Consider the following 18,221-nt stretch of genomic DNA (forward strand, 5'->3'; position numbering starts at 1 on the left):
CTAATAAAAGGTATCTGAGACCAAGCTATGGTGGACAGGTCTGTAGGCTTCATGCCTGGAAAACTTGTTAGCCTTTCAAGGACCACAAGTTTTCTGAGGTGTAAACCTCTATCCATCTGAACAGGAGGGCTGGTTTCTAAATTGTCAAGCATTTATCTGTATTGTTGAGTCTAATTTCACCAATGGTGTCAATTTTCTTTAGGTCTTCTTATTGCCACCTGGCCTTAAAACTTATGAATCCTTGGTTTGTCCGACTGAATGGAAATTACAGCAAAGTTGTTTATTTGAACATGTTCGATAGTAAGTATCAGATATTTCGCAAATTAATAAGAAACACATGTTTCCCATGCAAACTAATTTCTCAATATTTTTGGTTTTTTGAATTCTCTGTTATCTCATGGATGAACCCTGCATCCTATTAGTGAGAATTAATGATATGTGTAATCAATGTCCTAAATATCTTGGGAAATATACTTCTTAACTGCAACTCCTTGAATTGTCCCATTCAGCATGTGATTCTAGAACTGAAGTACTTTCCCCATCTCTGTCCACACATACATTTGCAGCTATTTAGGCCACTTCCACCATGGAAAAGAATGGGACAAAAATTAGATTATGTGAAATATCACTCAATAGTAATTTTTCCACTCTCATGATGATCATCTTCACCGTCCACCCCTTTTGCAAATATGGGAGTCAAGGCAGTTTACAATTTTAAAAGAACAATATACCTAAACCATATAAATAGTAAGCATCAAAATGCAATTATATTAGTCACATCATTATAACTATTCAAACCAGATACAGTTGTAATCAAAAAAGATTAAAAGGGTGTTATTTAGCTTGCTGAGGCATTCATTCCATTTAACAGATAAGTCCCAGTTCTGGAGTTTTGTATTTGTATATGGAGATATAAGAGGGAATATGCAAGTTTTACACCAACTTACTATTAGAAAATTATGGGGCTGAAGCAGATCTGTTCCAAGAAGCATAGAAATAGCAACTTTCCTGGGAATTGATGTTATGCATCTGAACAAAGGTTGAAACAGGGCTACTTTATCAAAGATATCTCCTCTCTCTTTTAAATCATATATTACAAGCATATGTCTGGGACAGCTATGTTTGATTGACGAAGTTGTGTCAGCAAAAATATTTGAGCAATGATACCCACTCAGTTTCTTCAGGGGAATCATGAATTATAGTAAGCAGTCTGGAAAAATACTTCAAAAGAACTGTAGCAGAGGTATCATGTTTCTCTGTTGTGTTTGCTTTAAATCACAGATCTTCACAGAATTGGTTTCCTTTTCAAAATGTATGTGATTGAGAGCCCCAGAAGACCATTCCTCTCAAATGTCATCTTAAACTCAGAATTAACTGTCTCCGGCGCAATTGTTCGGCCAATTGAGGTAAGTATCACACTGCCTTAGCACATTTCAGGGAAAAGAAGTATGCTGGGTTCCCTTGCATATTTCTTCATACATGATAAATAGAAAGGAGCTCATATCATGCCCTCTCCAAATTCTCTCTTTCTTTGAAAAGCTTACAGTGCAAATGGAAGGCATCAAGGAATGGTGGTCAAACCTCCAGCGTCCATTACAGCAATCCTCTAGCCACCAGAAGATTAAAGATACAGAAAGACAGGTAATATATTCAGTTCCTTAGTGATTTTGGGGAAGGACATGGATATTTGCAAAATGAAGATGCCTACAACAAGAGTGCTGCAAAGGAAAATGATTTTTTGACCTTGTTTAAATGAGCATGCTACTCACCAAGCTTCATTTGTTTGATTTTTAGCTGCCAGGATTCAAAGACTTAGCCCTTGAGCGTCCTTTGCTTGGTGTCGGGGTCACCTTTTTTGGCCAAGATGCCATGTATTTCACCACTGAAGAAACAGCACAACTTGGGAAGGTAAGCTGCTTTCTTTTTTTGTTCACAATCTACTCAAAGCATTTGCATCATCTTTTTTAATCGATTGGATGTCTATTCTGTTGTAGCTGGAGGAAGGAAGACTTGAGTCTCAAACCATTGGAATGATTTATCATCTTATCAAAAATATTAATGAACAATTGGTTCTACCTCTGATGGTGGAGGTTCGACATCTGGTTCCTACTACTGGTGGACTACTTGACGTCAGTGGCAGTGCCATCGTCATGCCATATGCTTCATTCAAGGGTAAGCCAAAAGATCACCAAATGTCATGAAATGTTTTGTTAGACTCCTGATTCAATACATAGTCAGTGTTTCTATGTTAGTTCTTAAAGAGGGTGAAGGGATTGTCCTTTCTTTCATGAAGGTGACAGGTTCCCTACCAAAAAGCTATAGACAGAATTTGGCTAAGTCTCCTTTTAGAGACTTTACTCCTTTGATCTCTTGTAGCAAAAGAACTGGAAAATGAACAACAGCAGAAGAAGACTCCCGATATCCAGAAGGGACTTCAGCTTGAGAGCTCATCTGGGTAAGCCAAATATGACATTTGTATTCAGCCTTTATGGTAAAATCACTGTCACACGCCACAGCTTTGTTCATGAAAACTGAACTGTGAACCTGCTTGACGCAGCCGTGCAAGGTGGAGTGGCATATAATATCCCCACAATCACACACACTTTCATACGCACATGATGCAAGTCATAGCCACGTTATTTTTGCACTATAGGGAGAACATCCCATGAATCCTATTCTTGGAGTTTAGAAAAACAAGGGAACTTAATTACACAAGGAACAGTTCTTTGGGGACTTCAGAATCAACCCCCCGAGGTGCTCCCTCATTCTGTCTAATGCTGGACTTGGCTCTGCTAGTTATACCAGTGGTTAAATGTCTTGTATGCGTGATTTCCTGTTTCCCTTTAGCGTCCAAGGATTTGGAAAGTTTTACTGGGGATTGAACACACGCTCCACCCGGCATGTTGTGGAAATCAACGGCGAATTCAGGATACAAACCTCCCTGAAAATGAATACCACATGGGACTCTGAAGTTCACAACCTCAAATTTGAGATTGAACCAGTTCGTGAGAAGTATGAACTGGCCATGGCAAGGTACAGTGGTTCTCCAACCCTATCTATCTGTTTCAATGAAAAACACATACTACTTAACCACTGGATATTTTTCAGGAATAATCAAAACAAGAGTCAGAGCTACAGCTCAGGGCTTTGTGCTCATTTTTGTCTTCCCAAAACATTGTTTCAGGTTGCAGTCTTGCCTTGGGGTTTTGTGGGAGTTTTATGAATCCATGATACTTCCCTATACTTTAGCTATTTTGCCCACTACCATGCAATGGTCTGCTAAGATTTGTTGTCCAAAGTCCATATATATGGAAGTGCATATATGGAAATTGAAGAAAATTGTTTTGATTTTTCCTCTTCATATTGAAGTCATTTTTTAACTCATTTTCATTTTTGGGGTGGCGATGGAGGGGATATACGTGTGCTTGCTGTTTGAAAATGACTGAGAGTGCTGGAAGCTTCTCTTTTAATTCACATTTCTCTTTCTCATTACCTGCATCAGTTGCCTGCCAATTCAAAAAAGTTCTATGGTAGAGTTCCCTTTCAACATTTCCTTGAGCTTGAACTGAAGTGTGGGAAAGCAAGGGGGTCCCAGACCCACAGAAACCTGATTGTCCAATGAAAGAAAAGACATTCTCACTTATGCTAGCTAGTTGCAGATCTAATACCCTGTAATGTAGTTTTACAATGTTTATATATATTACATTGTAATGTTGTGTGTGTGTGTATTACAGCCATAATTTTTTTAAGTAAGCTATATTGAGTTTCACATTTGGAGAAAAGCAGACTCTAAATAAACTTGTATAGTGAGATCAAGAATTTAGCCTGAACTCCTGAGTTTTCAAAGCTTGTGGATTGATCTTGCTTACCCTCCAGTTGCAGATAATACCCTGCACATCAGCAATGAGAATTTCATGGTACTGTTAATGTATGTACGTGTATATGTGTGTGTATATGCATTTTTCAATTTTTTAGTAAGCTATATTGAGTTTTTCAGTTTTGGAGAAGAGTGGACTGTAAGTAAACTTGTCATAGTGAGATCAATTGTTTAGCCTGAGCCCCTAGTATTCAGAGCTTGTGGAATGATCGTGCTACTCCCATGCCATTCATTCAGTGAGTGTTTTTCCCTTTGAGTGTCCTTCATATTTCCACAAATTTAATGGCATTCCCTGTGTATACAAACAGCCACGAGGCACATGTTGTCGCAAGGCATCTGCATTCTGAGAGGAAAGCTCCAGTCCTTCCCGAAAGATCTGTTGAGGATATCTTGAAAGAAGAGTTTGAGTCAAGGAAAAGCGGCATTAAAGTAAGTCTCTCCTCTCCCCCCCCTCTTCTTCCCCCTTCCCCCCTCTCTTACTCTCTCTCTCTATACACACACACACACGCATGCATGTATTTGTAAATATGTCCTGTTGGGAATTTCATCATTTCCTGTTTTTTCAGGCTGTTGAGGATAAGTCTGATAACTGATTATTTTTTTAATGGAAGACACACAACTGTTTTGTATTTATTATTATTTTGAAAAAAAAATCCCTTCTTATAGATTAATTGTGGTTTATAAGTACTCACATAGGTTTTGTTTTAATATACTGACACATGAGGGAAATACTCGTAAAATTTGACATTTTAATAAGAAGTCATCATTCATCAGCAAGCTAGTCTTTATGACCCAAAAGCTGAAAGGACTACAATGGTTCCCATAGTATCTTAAAGATAAGCCCAAAATGTGGCTAATGTGACTCAGCTATCTCTTTACACTGGGATTTTATTTATTTTGTAACATAGTCTTCTCTTGACCATGTATACCTTGAATATTACTGCACTGCTCCTTATGAAATACTTACAAGCCTATCTTCACAGCAGCAATCAAGGTCCTCCTACAAACAGGACTCTAGAGATTGGTGTCTTCCACTATCGGTGATCCCGGCGAACCTCTGCTTGGAGACAGTGAAGAAAACAAAGGATGTTATGCCCATCCGGAACACATGGATGCATTTCTTGTGTGAAAAACATGAAATCAGGTTTCTGCTGACACCAGGTATCGTCCTCATGTCACCTGGATATTCTGTTTACAGTTGTATCAGTGCTTAGGATGTTATATGCATTGTGAATTGTGTGAATTGTAATCCATACAGTTGTTGCTATGGAGAAGATCAAAGGAGAAATCCTGCTAGGTCCTGAACTACCCAGGATGAAAAGAGAGGCCAAACAGTATGGAGAAAAGGTAAGTATTTCACACAGACCATAAATTATCCCATAAAATCGAACAGGAACCATTGCTACAGGGAAAGTTGTGCTGAAAGCATACCACTGTAAAGGCCCACCAAATATTCCACAGCTAAATATACAGGAGGAAACCTTATTTTCATCACCATATTTTCATAAAGCTATGATTTGAGGTATCAAATGAAGTTCGATTCCCATAAATTTATATAAAGTTCTCAGTAGTGTTGTTCACCTTCAGTGACAGAAGAGACTTCATAGTGAAAAACTGGAGAGAAATATATTTTCCCCAAGAACACTCCCATTGTCCTGATGAAGCCTTTCACGGGAATCTTTTGGAACAGTGGATCAGTGACATGACACTTTTGATAGACCCTTCTAATGTCTAAATAAACAAACAAACAATAATACATTAATAATGCATAGAACTGAAAATGTACTTATCATCCCGTAGGAAAACTTCATCAAACAACATTCCTATAGATTTTTTGTGTTAAAAAAATATTTCGCTAGAAATAGTTTCAAATGGGGCCTCCTTCAAGTAGAATAAATGAGTACAGTGGTGGCAACCTTGCAAAAACCCCGGAGAGTTCACAGTTCTTTATTGCAGTCTGGAAGAGCACAGATATAGAATAAAGAAAATTAATATTACAAAACTTCCTTTTGGGACATTACACCAAAGAGGCTTGTGAAAAGCACCAGCAAAAGTGTAGCCATCACAACCACTATCTTTTACTTCACAGGATGAGTGCCGAAATATTGCACTTCCACCTCAGGGCCAAGGGGCTGCATGCACACGTGAGAAGGCTCCAGTTTGTGGCAGTGATGGCATCACCTATAATAACAAATGTTTATTCTGTGTTGCCAAAAGGTGAGTAGATCACAAAAATATCCTTCTATAGCAAAATTAAAGTCCCTACCATCTCCTCTAACATTTCACTATTTAAGGATGTAAGATACATGTTTACATATTGAAATGCAATGCTCAGAAGAAACTAGGAGTTTCATTTTGGGTGATGTCTATAAATAATACAGTGAAAATATGAGTTCTCACTGATGTTACTGGTAATATCATGTACTCTTTGTTTTAAATGCTGTTTTTAAATGTTTTTCTCAGGGACAGTGGAAACACAATCACAATAGTCCATGAAGGTCCGTGTGAGCAAAAGGTAAGTCACTGTGGCAGATACAACAATTCTTATGAAAGGCATTCTAGCCTTATTCACAACACTAGATAAGCAGACATAACCTAGTCCCCTTCCACCCCACCCCAGATTATCTGCTTATATCTGAATATCTGGCAGCGGAGACTCATATAACCCAGTTTAAAGCAGATGATCTGGGATCAGATCCTGGGATATAGGGCAGTGTAGAAGGGGCCCTATAAAACCATAATACTTTTTCTGCCATCCTAATAATGAAGCCCTCTCTTATACTGAAACATGATGTTCAATGCAAAGTGACAATCACATTCAAGAGCCCCAGACTTCTAACTTATAATAATAATAACTTTATTTTTGTATCTCGCCCCATCTCCCCTAGGGGACTCAGGGCGGCTCACATGGGGACTAGGCCCAGCAGCGTACAATAAAATACAATGGTAAAAAGCAATTCCAAACACAACAATTAATACATCAAAGTATAAAATACATCAACAATCTAAAAACATAATCAGTGACAAAGAGCGACATAGTTGGCACTTCAATCTTCAAACTAGAGGGTGAAGGATAACGTTAACATAGTGCAATATATTAGGATTACTAATAGCATGGGACAGTGATAAAGTGCAAGATGCTAGTATATAGATTATTTATTTATTTATTTCCAGTATTTATATTCCACCCTTCTCACCCTGAAGGGGACTCAAGGCGGATCACAATGTACACATACATGGCAAACATTCAATGCCATATGAACATAGAGACATAAACAGACACAGAGATGCAGAGGCAATTTAACATTCTCTAGTTTCCAGCTTCCTAAGGGGATTCCAGCCATAGGGGGAGCAGCTACTTCATCATCCACTGTGACATCTTGATGGATACTTCCTCATTCCAAACAGCTGCTGGACGGTTTTTATGGTGTCGTAAATTAGTTAAATTAGCCTCCCTGCAAAGCGGTACCTAAATTCCAACTTGATACATGCAGCTATCGGTACAGGTCACTCTGAAAGATCTTCTAAATCAAAGGTGGCTTGAAAAAAACAGGTTTTCAGATCTTTCCTGAAAGAAGTCAGTGTAGGCGCTAGTCTAATTTTTATGCTAATCTTCATGCTTGACTGAGAGTGAATCTTGTTGAACTATACATTTTATAGATGCAATTCTTTCAGCTACATATAAACATGGCACCACAACATTTTTACCAGGGAAGACATAGCCACCATCACCAATTTTTTCAACATGAACAAAGGTTCCTCCTCTTCTCGGATGAGTAATAAAAGGAATGGTTGAGTGGAGCTTTAAAACTGTTATATTAGTTACATTGTTTTGTAAATTCACTTTAATGGATGTCTACTAATTGTATATAAATGTTCTGTTGTTTGTAATGCTGTAATTCCACTGTTTCCCCCCTTCAAAATAAGTAAATAATTAACTATACATTTCAGAAATTTCAGGTTGGTAACAAAGGCCTTTCTGTGCCTTCCTCTCAATCTTACTCCAGGGTGGAAGCAAAACTACAAAGAAGCCTTCCAAGCAAATCACAGATTTCTCTACCAGCTCTTCCACTTCTAGCTCTTCCTCTTCTGAACCTTCAACGAAACAAAAGCCAGATAGAAAGCGAGATGATAGCAGCAGTGACAGCAGTGACACTAGCAGCAGTGACACCAGCAGCAGCAGTGACACCAGCAGCAGCAGTGACACCAGCAGCAGCAGCAGTGACAGCAAGGAGGGACGTCACCGTGGAGGCAAGCGCTCCCACCGCCACAGATCCAGAGACAGTTCAAGCAGCAGCAGCAGTGACAGCAGCAGCAGCAGTGACAAGAGCAGCAGCAGCAGCAGCAGCAGCAGCGACAGCAGTAGCAGCAGCAGTGGCAGCAGTAGCAGCAGCAGCAGCAGTGGCAGCAGTAGTAGCAGCAGCAGTAGCAGCGACAGCAGCAGCAGCAGCAGTAGCAGTGACAGCAGCGACAGCAGCAGCAGCAGCAGCAGTGACAGCAGCGACAGCAGCAGCAGTAGCAGTGACAGCAGCAGCAGTAGCAGTGACAGCAGCAGCAGTAGCAGTGACAGCAGCAGCAGCAGCAGTGACAGCAGCAGCAGCGACAGCAGCAGCAGCAGCAGTGACAGCAGCAGCAGCAGTAGTGACAGCAGCAGCAGTGACAGCAGTGACAGCAGTAGCAGCAGTAGCAGCAGCGACAGTAGCGACAGTAGTAGTAGCAGTGACAGCAGTGACAGCAGTGACAGCAGTAGCAGCAGTAGCAGCAGTAGCAGCAGTAGCAGCAGCAGTAGCAGCAGTAGCAGCAGTGACAGTAGCGACAGTAGTAGTAGCAGCAGCAGTGACAGCAGTAGCAGCAGCAGTAGCAGCAGCAGCAGCAGCAGTGACAGCAGTAGCAGCAGCAGCAGCAGTAGCAGCAGCAGCAGCAGCAGCAGCGACAGCAGCAGCAGCGAAAGTTCTCAGATTTCCAAAAAGGTAACTATGTCATTATTACTTTGTTCCATTTGGGAATGTTATGTTGAGTGAACAAAGACTGGAGGAGCTCCACTGAGAAAGCGTAATACCCAGAAAGAAGCAACTTGGTTCTAGAAGAGAAGCAATTATGCTCACATAGGATAAAAGTGCAACAGTATATTACAATGTTTCTAATCAGTCAGGTAGCGTTTACAGCAACCTTCCAACTAGCATTACGGGAGAATTGTCACACCCCAAGGCAGAAATCCCTTTGACTGTAAGCAACACACCAGCTGATTATATAGCAAGCAGTTTATTATAGAATATGTTTAAAAAGCAAAGCAGGAAAATAGTAAAAAGTACAATCCAAAATGTAGTGAGGAAGGAATGTCTTTAAAGTTTCAGTTTAAATCCAAACCATTAAACTGGTGTTGCTGTTGCGATCTTGCAAAATAGCTTTAGACTTGTATTTTTAAAATTATATATAACTGAACTGGACTGCATTATGTAAGTCTATACTGACATTTCAAACTGCATTATATGGCAATCAAGATGGACCTAGTTTAAAGAAATATCAGTATTTCAGTTTATCAAAATGAACAGCTTTCAGTTATCATTGAGAAATTTATCTTATTGTTCTTTGTAATCATTAAATCTGTCAGTGGAATTGCAAAAAACAAACAAACCCCAAAACATTCTTATTCCTTCAATATTTTTTCTCTTTTCTTCTAAAGGGAGGTCGAAAAGCGATTTACTGGTTCAGTTTCAGATCAGTCAAACAGCAGGTAAGATTTTTAGTTCAGCGGATTAGGTGTCAGTTGAAAAAGTTAGAAAGAGCCAATATTTCTGCCAGGAAATGATTAAGAAAACATTGACTATATTATTGGGTTTTTTTAAAAAAAATCCTTATATTGATATGGTACTTAAAAGCAATAGATTTATCTGACACACTAGTTCTCTCTTCCAGTTATGCACACCATTTCTCTATGCTGCTGTCCATCCCAAACTGTAGTATTTTCCCCTTGGTCCTCTTCTCCAATGTGTTTTAAAGTTCTGCCTTCTAATACTAAAGATGGATTTGTTGGAAGAGTGGTTTAACACAATCAAGGTTTCTTCATGACATAAACTGTAAAATATACTTTGGGGAATTTGGTTCTCTCTAACTATGCCAATTGAAGAAATCACAGAATTATATGATGGAATAGTTGTAGTTTGTGTAGCTACTGGATTGATTATGGTCAACATGGAACTAAACCTCATTGATTCAATGAGTCTAATCTACTCGGGCCTAACTGTGAGACACTATACATACAGTAGAGTCTCACTTATCCAACACCCGCTTATCCAACATTCTGGATTATCCAACACATTTTTGTAGTCAATGTTTTCAATACATCATGATATTTTGGACCTAAATTCGTAAATACAGTAATTACTACATAACATTACTGAGTATTGAACTACTTTTTCTGTCAAATTTGTTGTATAACATGATGTTTTGGTGCTTAATTTGTAAAATCATAACCTAATTTGATGTTTAATAGACTTTTCCTTAATCCCTCCTTATTATCCAACATATTCGCTTATCCAACATTCTGCCGGCCCGTTTATGTTGGATAAGTGAGACTCTACTGTAGTTACAAAAAAGTAACATTCCCAAGCTCTTGCTGTTATTTCCCTTCTTTGGTATCAGAGATGGGTGAACCACCATACCCATCACTCCACTGCCCATGCTTACAATTTGCAAGGTAAAATATTCCTAAACTTTAAATTTCTAAATGTTACTACTATCGTTGGTAAAATGAGGGTTTTCCATGGACTCTTAAAGGCTATAAAGAAAATCCACCTTCTACAAACGTGAGCCTCCCTCGTTGTTCAATTTGGAATTTGTCCTGCATTTTAATTGATTAATTAATTAATTAATAATAAGGCTCAACGCAGGTTACAGAACAATAAACATTGCAAAAACACTACAAATACAGTAGAGTCTCACTTATCCAAGATAAACGGGCTGGCAGAACCTTGGATTAGTGAAATCTTGGATAATAAGAAGGGATTAAGAAAAAAGCCTATCAAACATAAAATTACATTATGATTTTACAAATTAAGCACCAAAACATCATGTATTACAAGAAATCGACAGAAAAAGCAGTTCAATACACAGTAATGTTATGTAGTAATTACTGTATTAACGAATTTAGCACCAAAACATTGCAACATTTACTACAAAAACAATGAATACTAAAAGGCAGACTGCCTTGGATAATACAGAACCTTGGATAAGTGAAGCTTGAATAAGTGAGACTCTACTACATATATTAAAATATACCTCTATAAAAACTATATATCTCTATAAAATACACATTAAAATACACAAAACAGAATGAACAAAATTAACATCAATTTAAAATCTTCAAATGAATAGAAAACAAAATATAAAATTAAGGAAACCAAAAAAATGTGATAACCTGATCAGCAATTGAAAGAGAATACCTAAATCCCCCATAAGCAGATAAAGACAGAGAAATAAATCAGGCAGTTTAAATCAGATAATCTGGGATCAGTTCCTGGCCTAGAGGGAAGTGTAGGAGGAGACTTAATAAAACTAATAATACTACTAATAATAATAATTCTTTTTATTTCTTACTCGCTTCTCCTTAAGACTCCAAGTGTGGCACAACAAGCTTTAAGGATGCTTTTGACTTTTACAGGGGACCAAGCAGGAAACTGATGGCAAACAGAGGCCAAGGAGCAGCAGTCAGAGCAGCAGCAGCAGCAGCAGCAGCAGCAGCAGCAGCTCCTCTCCTGCATCTTCTAGCTCCAGCAGTGAGGAAGATGTAAAAAGTCAGGTTAGTATCATAACAAAGCAGATTGTAAAGACTCTAATTTATAAGTTGCCTCTTTGGACCTTTTTCTTAACAGACAGCAGGTGCACATCTCTATCATAAGCCAAAAGTGGTTAAATCATCATTGATGGTTGCATTGACTGGGGTGGGAGGATAGCTTTGAAAGGTCTGGTCAAACAATTAGGTGAGCTATGTCCATTTATATGGACCAGTTCTTCTTCTTTTATATTTTGCTTGACCCCAAACAAGGCAGCTCTTTTAAGAAGATTCCACTGATCTTTGTTATTAACTGGATTTGTAACATAGGGCGTTTCCAGTCAGCGCCAAATGTGGGATAAAAAGAGAAGCAAAGAAAACCCGGGACCTGAGAGCAAGTTCCCACAAAAACCTGCCGGTCCCAGGATTTGTTTCCCCATCATCCTCAGTGGCCTCTCTTCAGTGTCTCGGGATAAAATGTAATAAATGCTAATATATTTGCATGTGTGCATATGAAGTTCAGCACATAATAGAGTAATACAGCACATAAAACCTCAGCCAGATTCTCCCTTTCCTAATTATTTATTAAAACTCTGATTAATATTATACAGTGTAAAATAAAGAGTTTCAGAGAGTTCTAATGGCTCTCTGTTCGTGCTTCCTTCACATCAGCTGTGTGTCCATTTGACAGCCCAATCAGCTGATCAGCTGTTTGGGGCTTTTTAAAAGGGACATCAGCTGGAGCAGTTTCCACAGTGGGGAGGGAAGGACAACACATGTTTTCTGGAATGCAGGGTCACACAGACATACAAAGAGGCACATCTTTTGGTGAGAAACAAGATAAAAGGGGACCTTTTTATCCTGTGGTTTTTCTCCAATGTAGTGATTTAACGCGCATTTAGTGCTGACGTTGTCTAGCTACTGCCTTTTTAAAATAGGAATTCCCGTGTTTAAAGCCTTGTCTGGATGGGCCCATAGATAAACTTCCATGTGGCCTAGTTTATTGCCAGAAGTCATCTGCAAGAAGGCAGGTTTTATAGTCATCTATTTCAAATGTACTAATGAGTACATTCCCATTCAAAACAAAACAATTTTTAAAAGCACCAATAAAAGTATTTCTCCTATTTTCTCCTGTTAGGGAAAATGGATAAGAATTTCCGACATTCGTGTTCGCATACTCTGTCGTGATAACAAGCCGCGTGGATTTGATGTTGTGGTATTTAAAACTCCCAACTGGCTAAGAATGACCGTGACGAACATCACACAGCCAAGCAAGCCATTTATCTGCTGGGACTCTGGAATGGTCAACCCTTACAAAGTCAAGGTAAATCCCATCAGGTCATGCAGGTGATCCCACAGACCAAGACAACCATGTGTGAGTGATGTATTTGAATAAGTTGTATTTAATATTCTTCTCTTCCTCTTAGTCATCTTTGAAGGCGGGCCGGGATTGCAAGGAATACGAGGTCACAACTGAAGTTGAGACCGGTTCGTTGGCTGGTCACCCAGCTCTTCGTTGGAAACTTGAGTACCCCAGGATCCCTTCCTCACTGTCTACCATTCTTGAACCGTGAGTAAAAGCTTCATTTATGACAGAAAACAGAGTCCCAAGGCTCACCCATAAGGGGAAAATGTCTTTGAAAATCCCATCTGTTGTTCCTGCACAAACTGATTTGTGGAAATGGGTGGAATTCAATTTCTGAAATATCTAGATGTATCATGTGATCAGTGGGGAAGGCGGGAAAAGAAAGCAAAGGACAAGAGAAGGAGACCTGGGATATTTTAAAAAAGAATGAGGATCAAATCTCAGAACATGTGGGGGAAATTTTAAAAACTGAACTTGGAACAGGTGATTCTTCCAGACAGCCCTTGTCCGCTGAGGCCTGCAAGAAATCAGATGGATGTTTTCATTCTTGTAGTCTCCTGGAAAAAAGTACTTTCTTCTGATACAAGTAACTCATTTATGGGCACAGATTAGGCTTGTGGTTAATCCCAACTCAGCCTACCACTTGTACTTGTCATTCCAATCAGTGTCCTTACTACTGATAGGGAGATGTCTCCAGAAGTGTATGGAGTTTTAAAGTAATATTGTCCCATAGTAGAAATCAGCATATTAACTGTGGGCTGATGCAAACTCTCAAAACCTCTGAGCCAGCCTGAAGGGTAGCATTGTTGGCTGGGAGTGGTAATCAGGGGTGCTTTGATGGTGCTTTTCCTGCATGTCAGGGTATTGGACTAGATGACCCATGTGGCCTCTTCCAATTCTATGATTCTATGAAATATTTGAGGGATTCACCTCCGGTGTCTCTTAAATTATTAAAATTGGGTAATTTGATTATTCCTTCTTTTCTCAACAGGTACTATGAACGAACCCCTGGAGTGGCATACATGCTCGGACTTTCACATGTTATTCAAAGAAACTCCGCTCGAGAGGTTTCAGTGGTTCTGGCTCTAATCACTAGACTCAACTATGCCATGGTCATGAGGATACCTGGGGTCAGTTGTCCCAATCAGTGTCAAAGTATCCGTTTAGGAAAACTCTGAGGGGAAAGAAAGATGTTCGCTGTGCTTAGTTTTTAATCAATCCTCATATTTCTTTCCAGAATACTTTATATAAAGAGGATCTCATGCTTCCTGTTGCAGTGCCACTCAGTCCTTATCTCCAAACTTCCAAAATCATTGATGTTCCATCAAGAATCCTTGCCAGTCTGGATGGTGAGGTTTTTTACCATCTCTACACTTTATCAGTGGTTGGGAAATCTGTGGCTCTAAGTGTTGCCATCTCTTTGAGCCAGGATGACTGACAATAAAAGATATGGGAATCGTGTGGAGGAGCCCCTTCTCTACTTTAAGCCATTTAATGTGGGAGGAAGTGCAGATCAGTTTCCCCTAACATTTTATTTTATTTCTCTGAAAATACAGTAGAGTCTCGCTTATCCAACGTAAACGGGCCGGCAGAACGTTGGATAAGCGAATATGTTGGATAATAAGGAGAGATTAAGGAAAAGCCTATTAAACATCAAATTACATTATGATTTTACAAATTAAGCACCAAAACTTCATGTTATACAACAAATTTGACAGAAAAAGTAGTTCGATACACAGTAATGCTATGTAGTAATTACTGTATTTACGATTTTAGCACCAAAATATCACGATGTATTGAAAACATCGACTACAAAAATGCGTTGGATAATCCAGAACGTTGGATAAGCGAGTGTTGGATAAGTGAGACTCTACTGTATTATATAATTGCACCAAGCAGTTACATCACCACCATTGTTCTATAACTTTAAATAGCACTGAAGAGCTGAACCTGAGTCATAAAACCCCAACACTAGCTATTGTTTGACCTGGAAGAAGAAATAGTAACTTGAGCATTCAGAAAGAAAATCACTGTATAAAAGTTACTGGTTCTTACATCTTGTCCAATCTAATTGTTTTAACTTATTTCCTTAAACAATCATTTTACTGTTTCATAGTTGTTTACATAACACTAAGGATCATCCCAGAAGTAGTTATTTTCTCACATTCATGTTGTGGCCTCTCTCTTTAGGTATGTGTGAAGTAAAGGGTCAGACAGTCACAACTTTCCATGGACAAAGCATCAGCAAAGGATTGCCATCAAATTGTTACCTGGACTTGTTGCAGGACTGTACCTGCCACAAGGACTTTATGGTGTTGCTGAAATATGAATCTCATAATAATAACAGTATACTGCTCAATACCACCATTAACTACACGTAAGTATATTCAAACATGGCAATAGACCAGTTTTAACATGATACAAGAAGAACAACTTGGGTCTTTTAAATCATCAAAAGAAAAAGAGGGAAAGAGTAATTGCATATCATTTAACATTATTTTGGTCTGGCTTCAAGATAGTAGAATTACTTGTAAGTATTGATTGCAAGTAAATCAAAACAGCTAACTGGGAATTATTTTTTTTTTGAAAAAACAGGGATGAGACACAGGCTAGCCAACTTCAGAGTGCCCGATAAATTCATTTTCCTGAAAATGACCTCATTTCAGTGATGGAAAATTCAGGAATTGTAATCATAAGAGAAGATTAATTCTCTACTGCATGTTTTCTTTTCTATCAGGGAGTTTATCTTCAAGTATCAAGATTCAAAACCTTTGGTAATAATTAATGGTACTGTCATAAAGCCCGATGAGCCTGTCCTGCGCAATCTCAGAGGTATGTACAAGAATGTATGAATGAATACTCAGACTGAACAATTTGAATCATGATTTGACACAGACAGTGGCCAACAAATAGAAAAACATCAATATTATAACTTTAGGGTAGGAGGAATACTAAATTAGTGTGGCGTGTTCCTCTGATTGCAGGTTAGAAAGAAAATATTACATAAAATACCAGAAAGATTATATCTTTTTATTATAAAACATACTAAAATAGACTATGGATAGTTGTTGTACAAGGGCATGAGATTTAGTTCAAAGCACATTTTGTTTGATATAGCTAATCCCTTTTTCATTATTTAAACTGCAGATACAAATGGTATGATTCTTACAGTAAGACCAGACGAGATTTCTCTGCAGTCGGAGAAGGTTGGATTGAAGAATCTGGTCTATAAAGGCCATTATGTCAAGGTATGTTTCTAGTTGCAAGTCATTTTCCAGATTGGAAAATGATTTGCAAACTCCCAATCCAAACTTGTGCTTCCCTGTGGCCTCTCTCCTTCTCTCTACATCTCATTCTCTCTCTGCATCCTTGCCAGATGTTGCCGAGGGCAGCGATGGATGATGGTCTGAGATTTGATGGAGCAACCAATCCCTTTTGATTTTGTTATTCAGAACTTTAAAAGTTCTACTCAGGATTCTGGAACTTGATTCCCCCCCCCCCCCCCCGAGATAATTTCAGCACATTAGATAGCTCCTTTAAAATGGAGACAGGAACTCTGATTTGATTCAACAGTCCACTGGCAAAGGAAACATCAGCTACTGCAGCTAGAAAGTAACATGGGTTTTCCTTGAGCCACAGACCCCCTTTTTTTCAATAGCAAGACAATCATTAACACAATACCCCAAATTCAATGCTTCCCTGAGAGACCAAATAGATGTAGCTATCTACATTATTCCCCATCCTGCATGTAAAGTTAGTTTCAATTAATGCTATTCACCCTTTCTTGAAGGTTGAGGTGACTCCTGCAATTGGATTGACCTGTGGTCTCTGTGAAATGCAAGGTGGAGAAGAAGGGCATCTCCGAACCCCAAGTGGCTATATGGCCAAAGACCTTGTTAGCTTTGCCCAGTCCTGGGTAGTTCCTGATGCCTTAGACGGAAGTAAGTGGACTCTTGCATTTCTTTTGTCACAACCAAGATGGCTGGTACTTGGTGACATTGCAGGGGCTGCTAGGCAAAGTGCCTGCCCGTGTGCCAGCTCATCTGCTCCCGGTTTCAAGGTTTGAAACCAACGTACTTCTTCTCTTGTAGCCTGCAAGCTGCAGCACTCAACAGTGACACATGAGAATCCAGTGCTGGTTGCAGAAGAAAATTCCCAGTGTGTTTCCAACCATCCCGTTTTGCAATGCCAAGAAGGGTGCTTGCCCACCGAAACCAGTGAGATTTCTGCTGGTTTCCACTGTATGTCAGCTGGTAAGTTGATGTCTACTCTTTTCTCTCTCTTTCTTTTCCTGAAGTTACAAAGTAGATGGGCACTCTATAAAGTCACGAAACCTGGCTTAGTGCAGTGCTCAGTGCACTATGAAGATATTTCTTGCTCTTCCAAAAGAAGTGATCTAGGAAAGAGAAACAGTTTCTCTGTTACTATTCTGATCAAAATGGCCTCTCTCAACTACTATTTGGAGTTTTCTTTTGAAATTGAAGAAAGAATCTTCAGAGATGACATCCTTTTCAAGAGAAAGCAAGCAATTGTCTAATCTGTCCTTTAGCTGTTGAGACGAAAAGCATTTTCCCATCCAAACCATCCATTATGATAATTTTTTTTCACTGTTTTTCTCCTTCCCTAGGGACGACTTTGCCAACTGAAATGACAAAACTTATTGAAAAACCTGAAGACTTTGTAGACACTGTTCGATCCCACGTGGCCTGTTCTTGTTCTCAATGAAGCGTGTATCTACTGCCAATTCTCATCTGAACCTTAACCTGTAATATTGTTTTATGTGTGGCCCAGTCGATCATTCCTAGGCAACTGCACATATGTTAATTTAAGTATTGTAAAAGTCCCACTAAACCCAAAGAAAAATGTCCAATCCCTATCCAAGCAAAGGGATCCATGAATAAAACTGATGATTTTCTAATAAACCCTTGCATTCAAAAAGAATAATACATTTTGTCTTCTTTATTTAATTTCTGTATCAAAGATTAGATGCGTCTGCTGCTAGTTGCGGCTTTGGAAAATATGCTTTTTGGAAACAAACTGCTTTTAATAATATTACTAGAAAGGTGGGCATAAATAGTTCAAGGCACAAAAAAAGAAAAAATCCCACCTAGTGATGCAGGAATGCAATTATTTCTTGTTATAAACACACGAAAAGATCATAAATGCACTACATATTCTGCAAGAAATCTTGAGAAAAGAGAAGGACA

At 38.9% G+C, this 18,221-nt stretch overlaps 1 protein-coding gene across 1 annotated transcript in view; it reads left to right on the forward strand.

Annotated features, from left to right (window-relative positions):
* The window catches only part of LOC100553979 (vitellogenin-2), a 28,882-nt gene extending 10,897 nt beyond the window's left edge, over nucleotides 1–17,985 (forward strand). Inside the window, exons 14-38 of the mRNA XM_062978078.1 lie at nucleotides 203–300; nucleotides 1,282–1,406; nucleotides 1,540–1,641; nucleotides 1,795–1,908; nucleotides 1,995–2,172; nucleotides 2,377–2,455; nucleotides 2,848–3,033; nucleotides 4,186–4,306; nucleotides 4,861–5,038; nucleotides 5,136–5,224; nucleotides 5,967–6,094; nucleotides 6,341–6,392; nucleotides 7,885–8,847; nucleotides 9,561–9,611; nucleotides 11,538–11,675; nucleotides 12,787–12,972; nucleotides 13,076–13,218; nucleotides 14,006–14,144; nucleotides 14,252–14,363; nucleotides 15,205–15,391; nucleotides 15,752–15,846; nucleotides 16,162–16,262; nucleotides 16,805–16,955; nucleotides 17,106–17,267; nucleotides 17,642–17,985. Coding sequence (XP_062834148.1) covers nucleotides 203–300; nucleotides 1,282–1,406; nucleotides 1,540–1,641; nucleotides 1,795–1,908; nucleotides 1,995–2,172; nucleotides 2,377–2,455; nucleotides 2,848–3,033; nucleotides 4,186–4,306; nucleotides 4,861–5,038; nucleotides 5,136–5,224; nucleotides 5,967–6,094; nucleotides 6,341–6,392; nucleotides 7,885–8,847; nucleotides 9,561–9,611; nucleotides 11,538–11,675; nucleotides 12,787–12,972; nucleotides 13,076–13,218; nucleotides 14,006–14,144; nucleotides 14,252–14,363; nucleotides 15,205–15,391; nucleotides 15,752–15,846; nucleotides 16,162–16,262; nucleotides 16,805–16,955; nucleotides 17,106–17,267; nucleotides 17,642–17,739 — 3,976 coding nt within the window. The 3' untranslated portion in view covers nucleotides 17,740–17,985. The remainder of the gene's footprint in view (nucleotides 1–202; nucleotides 301–1,281; nucleotides 1,407–1,539; nucleotides 1,642–1,794; nucleotides 1,909–1,994; nucleotides 2,173–2,376; nucleotides 2,456–2,847; nucleotides 3,034–4,185; nucleotides 4,307–4,860; nucleotides 5,039–5,135; nucleotides 5,225–5,966; nucleotides 6,095–6,340; nucleotides 6,393–7,884; nucleotides 8,848–9,560; nucleotides 9,612–11,537; nucleotides 11,676–12,786; nucleotides 12,973–13,075; nucleotides 13,219–14,005; nucleotides 14,145–14,251; nucleotides 14,364–15,204; nucleotides 15,392–15,751; nucleotides 15,847–16,161; nucleotides 16,263–16,804; nucleotides 16,956–17,105; nucleotides 17,268–17,641) is intronic.
* The last annotated feature ends 236 nt before the right edge of the window (nucleotides 17,986–18,221 follow it).

Source organism: Anolis carolinensis, chromosome 4 (assembly GCF_035594765.1).
Source record: "Anolis carolinensis isolate JA03-04 chromosome 4, rAnoCar3.1.pri, whole genome shotgun sequence".
NCBI lineage: Eukaryota > Metazoa > Chordata > Lepidosauria > Squamata > Dactyloidae > Anolis > Anolis carolinensis.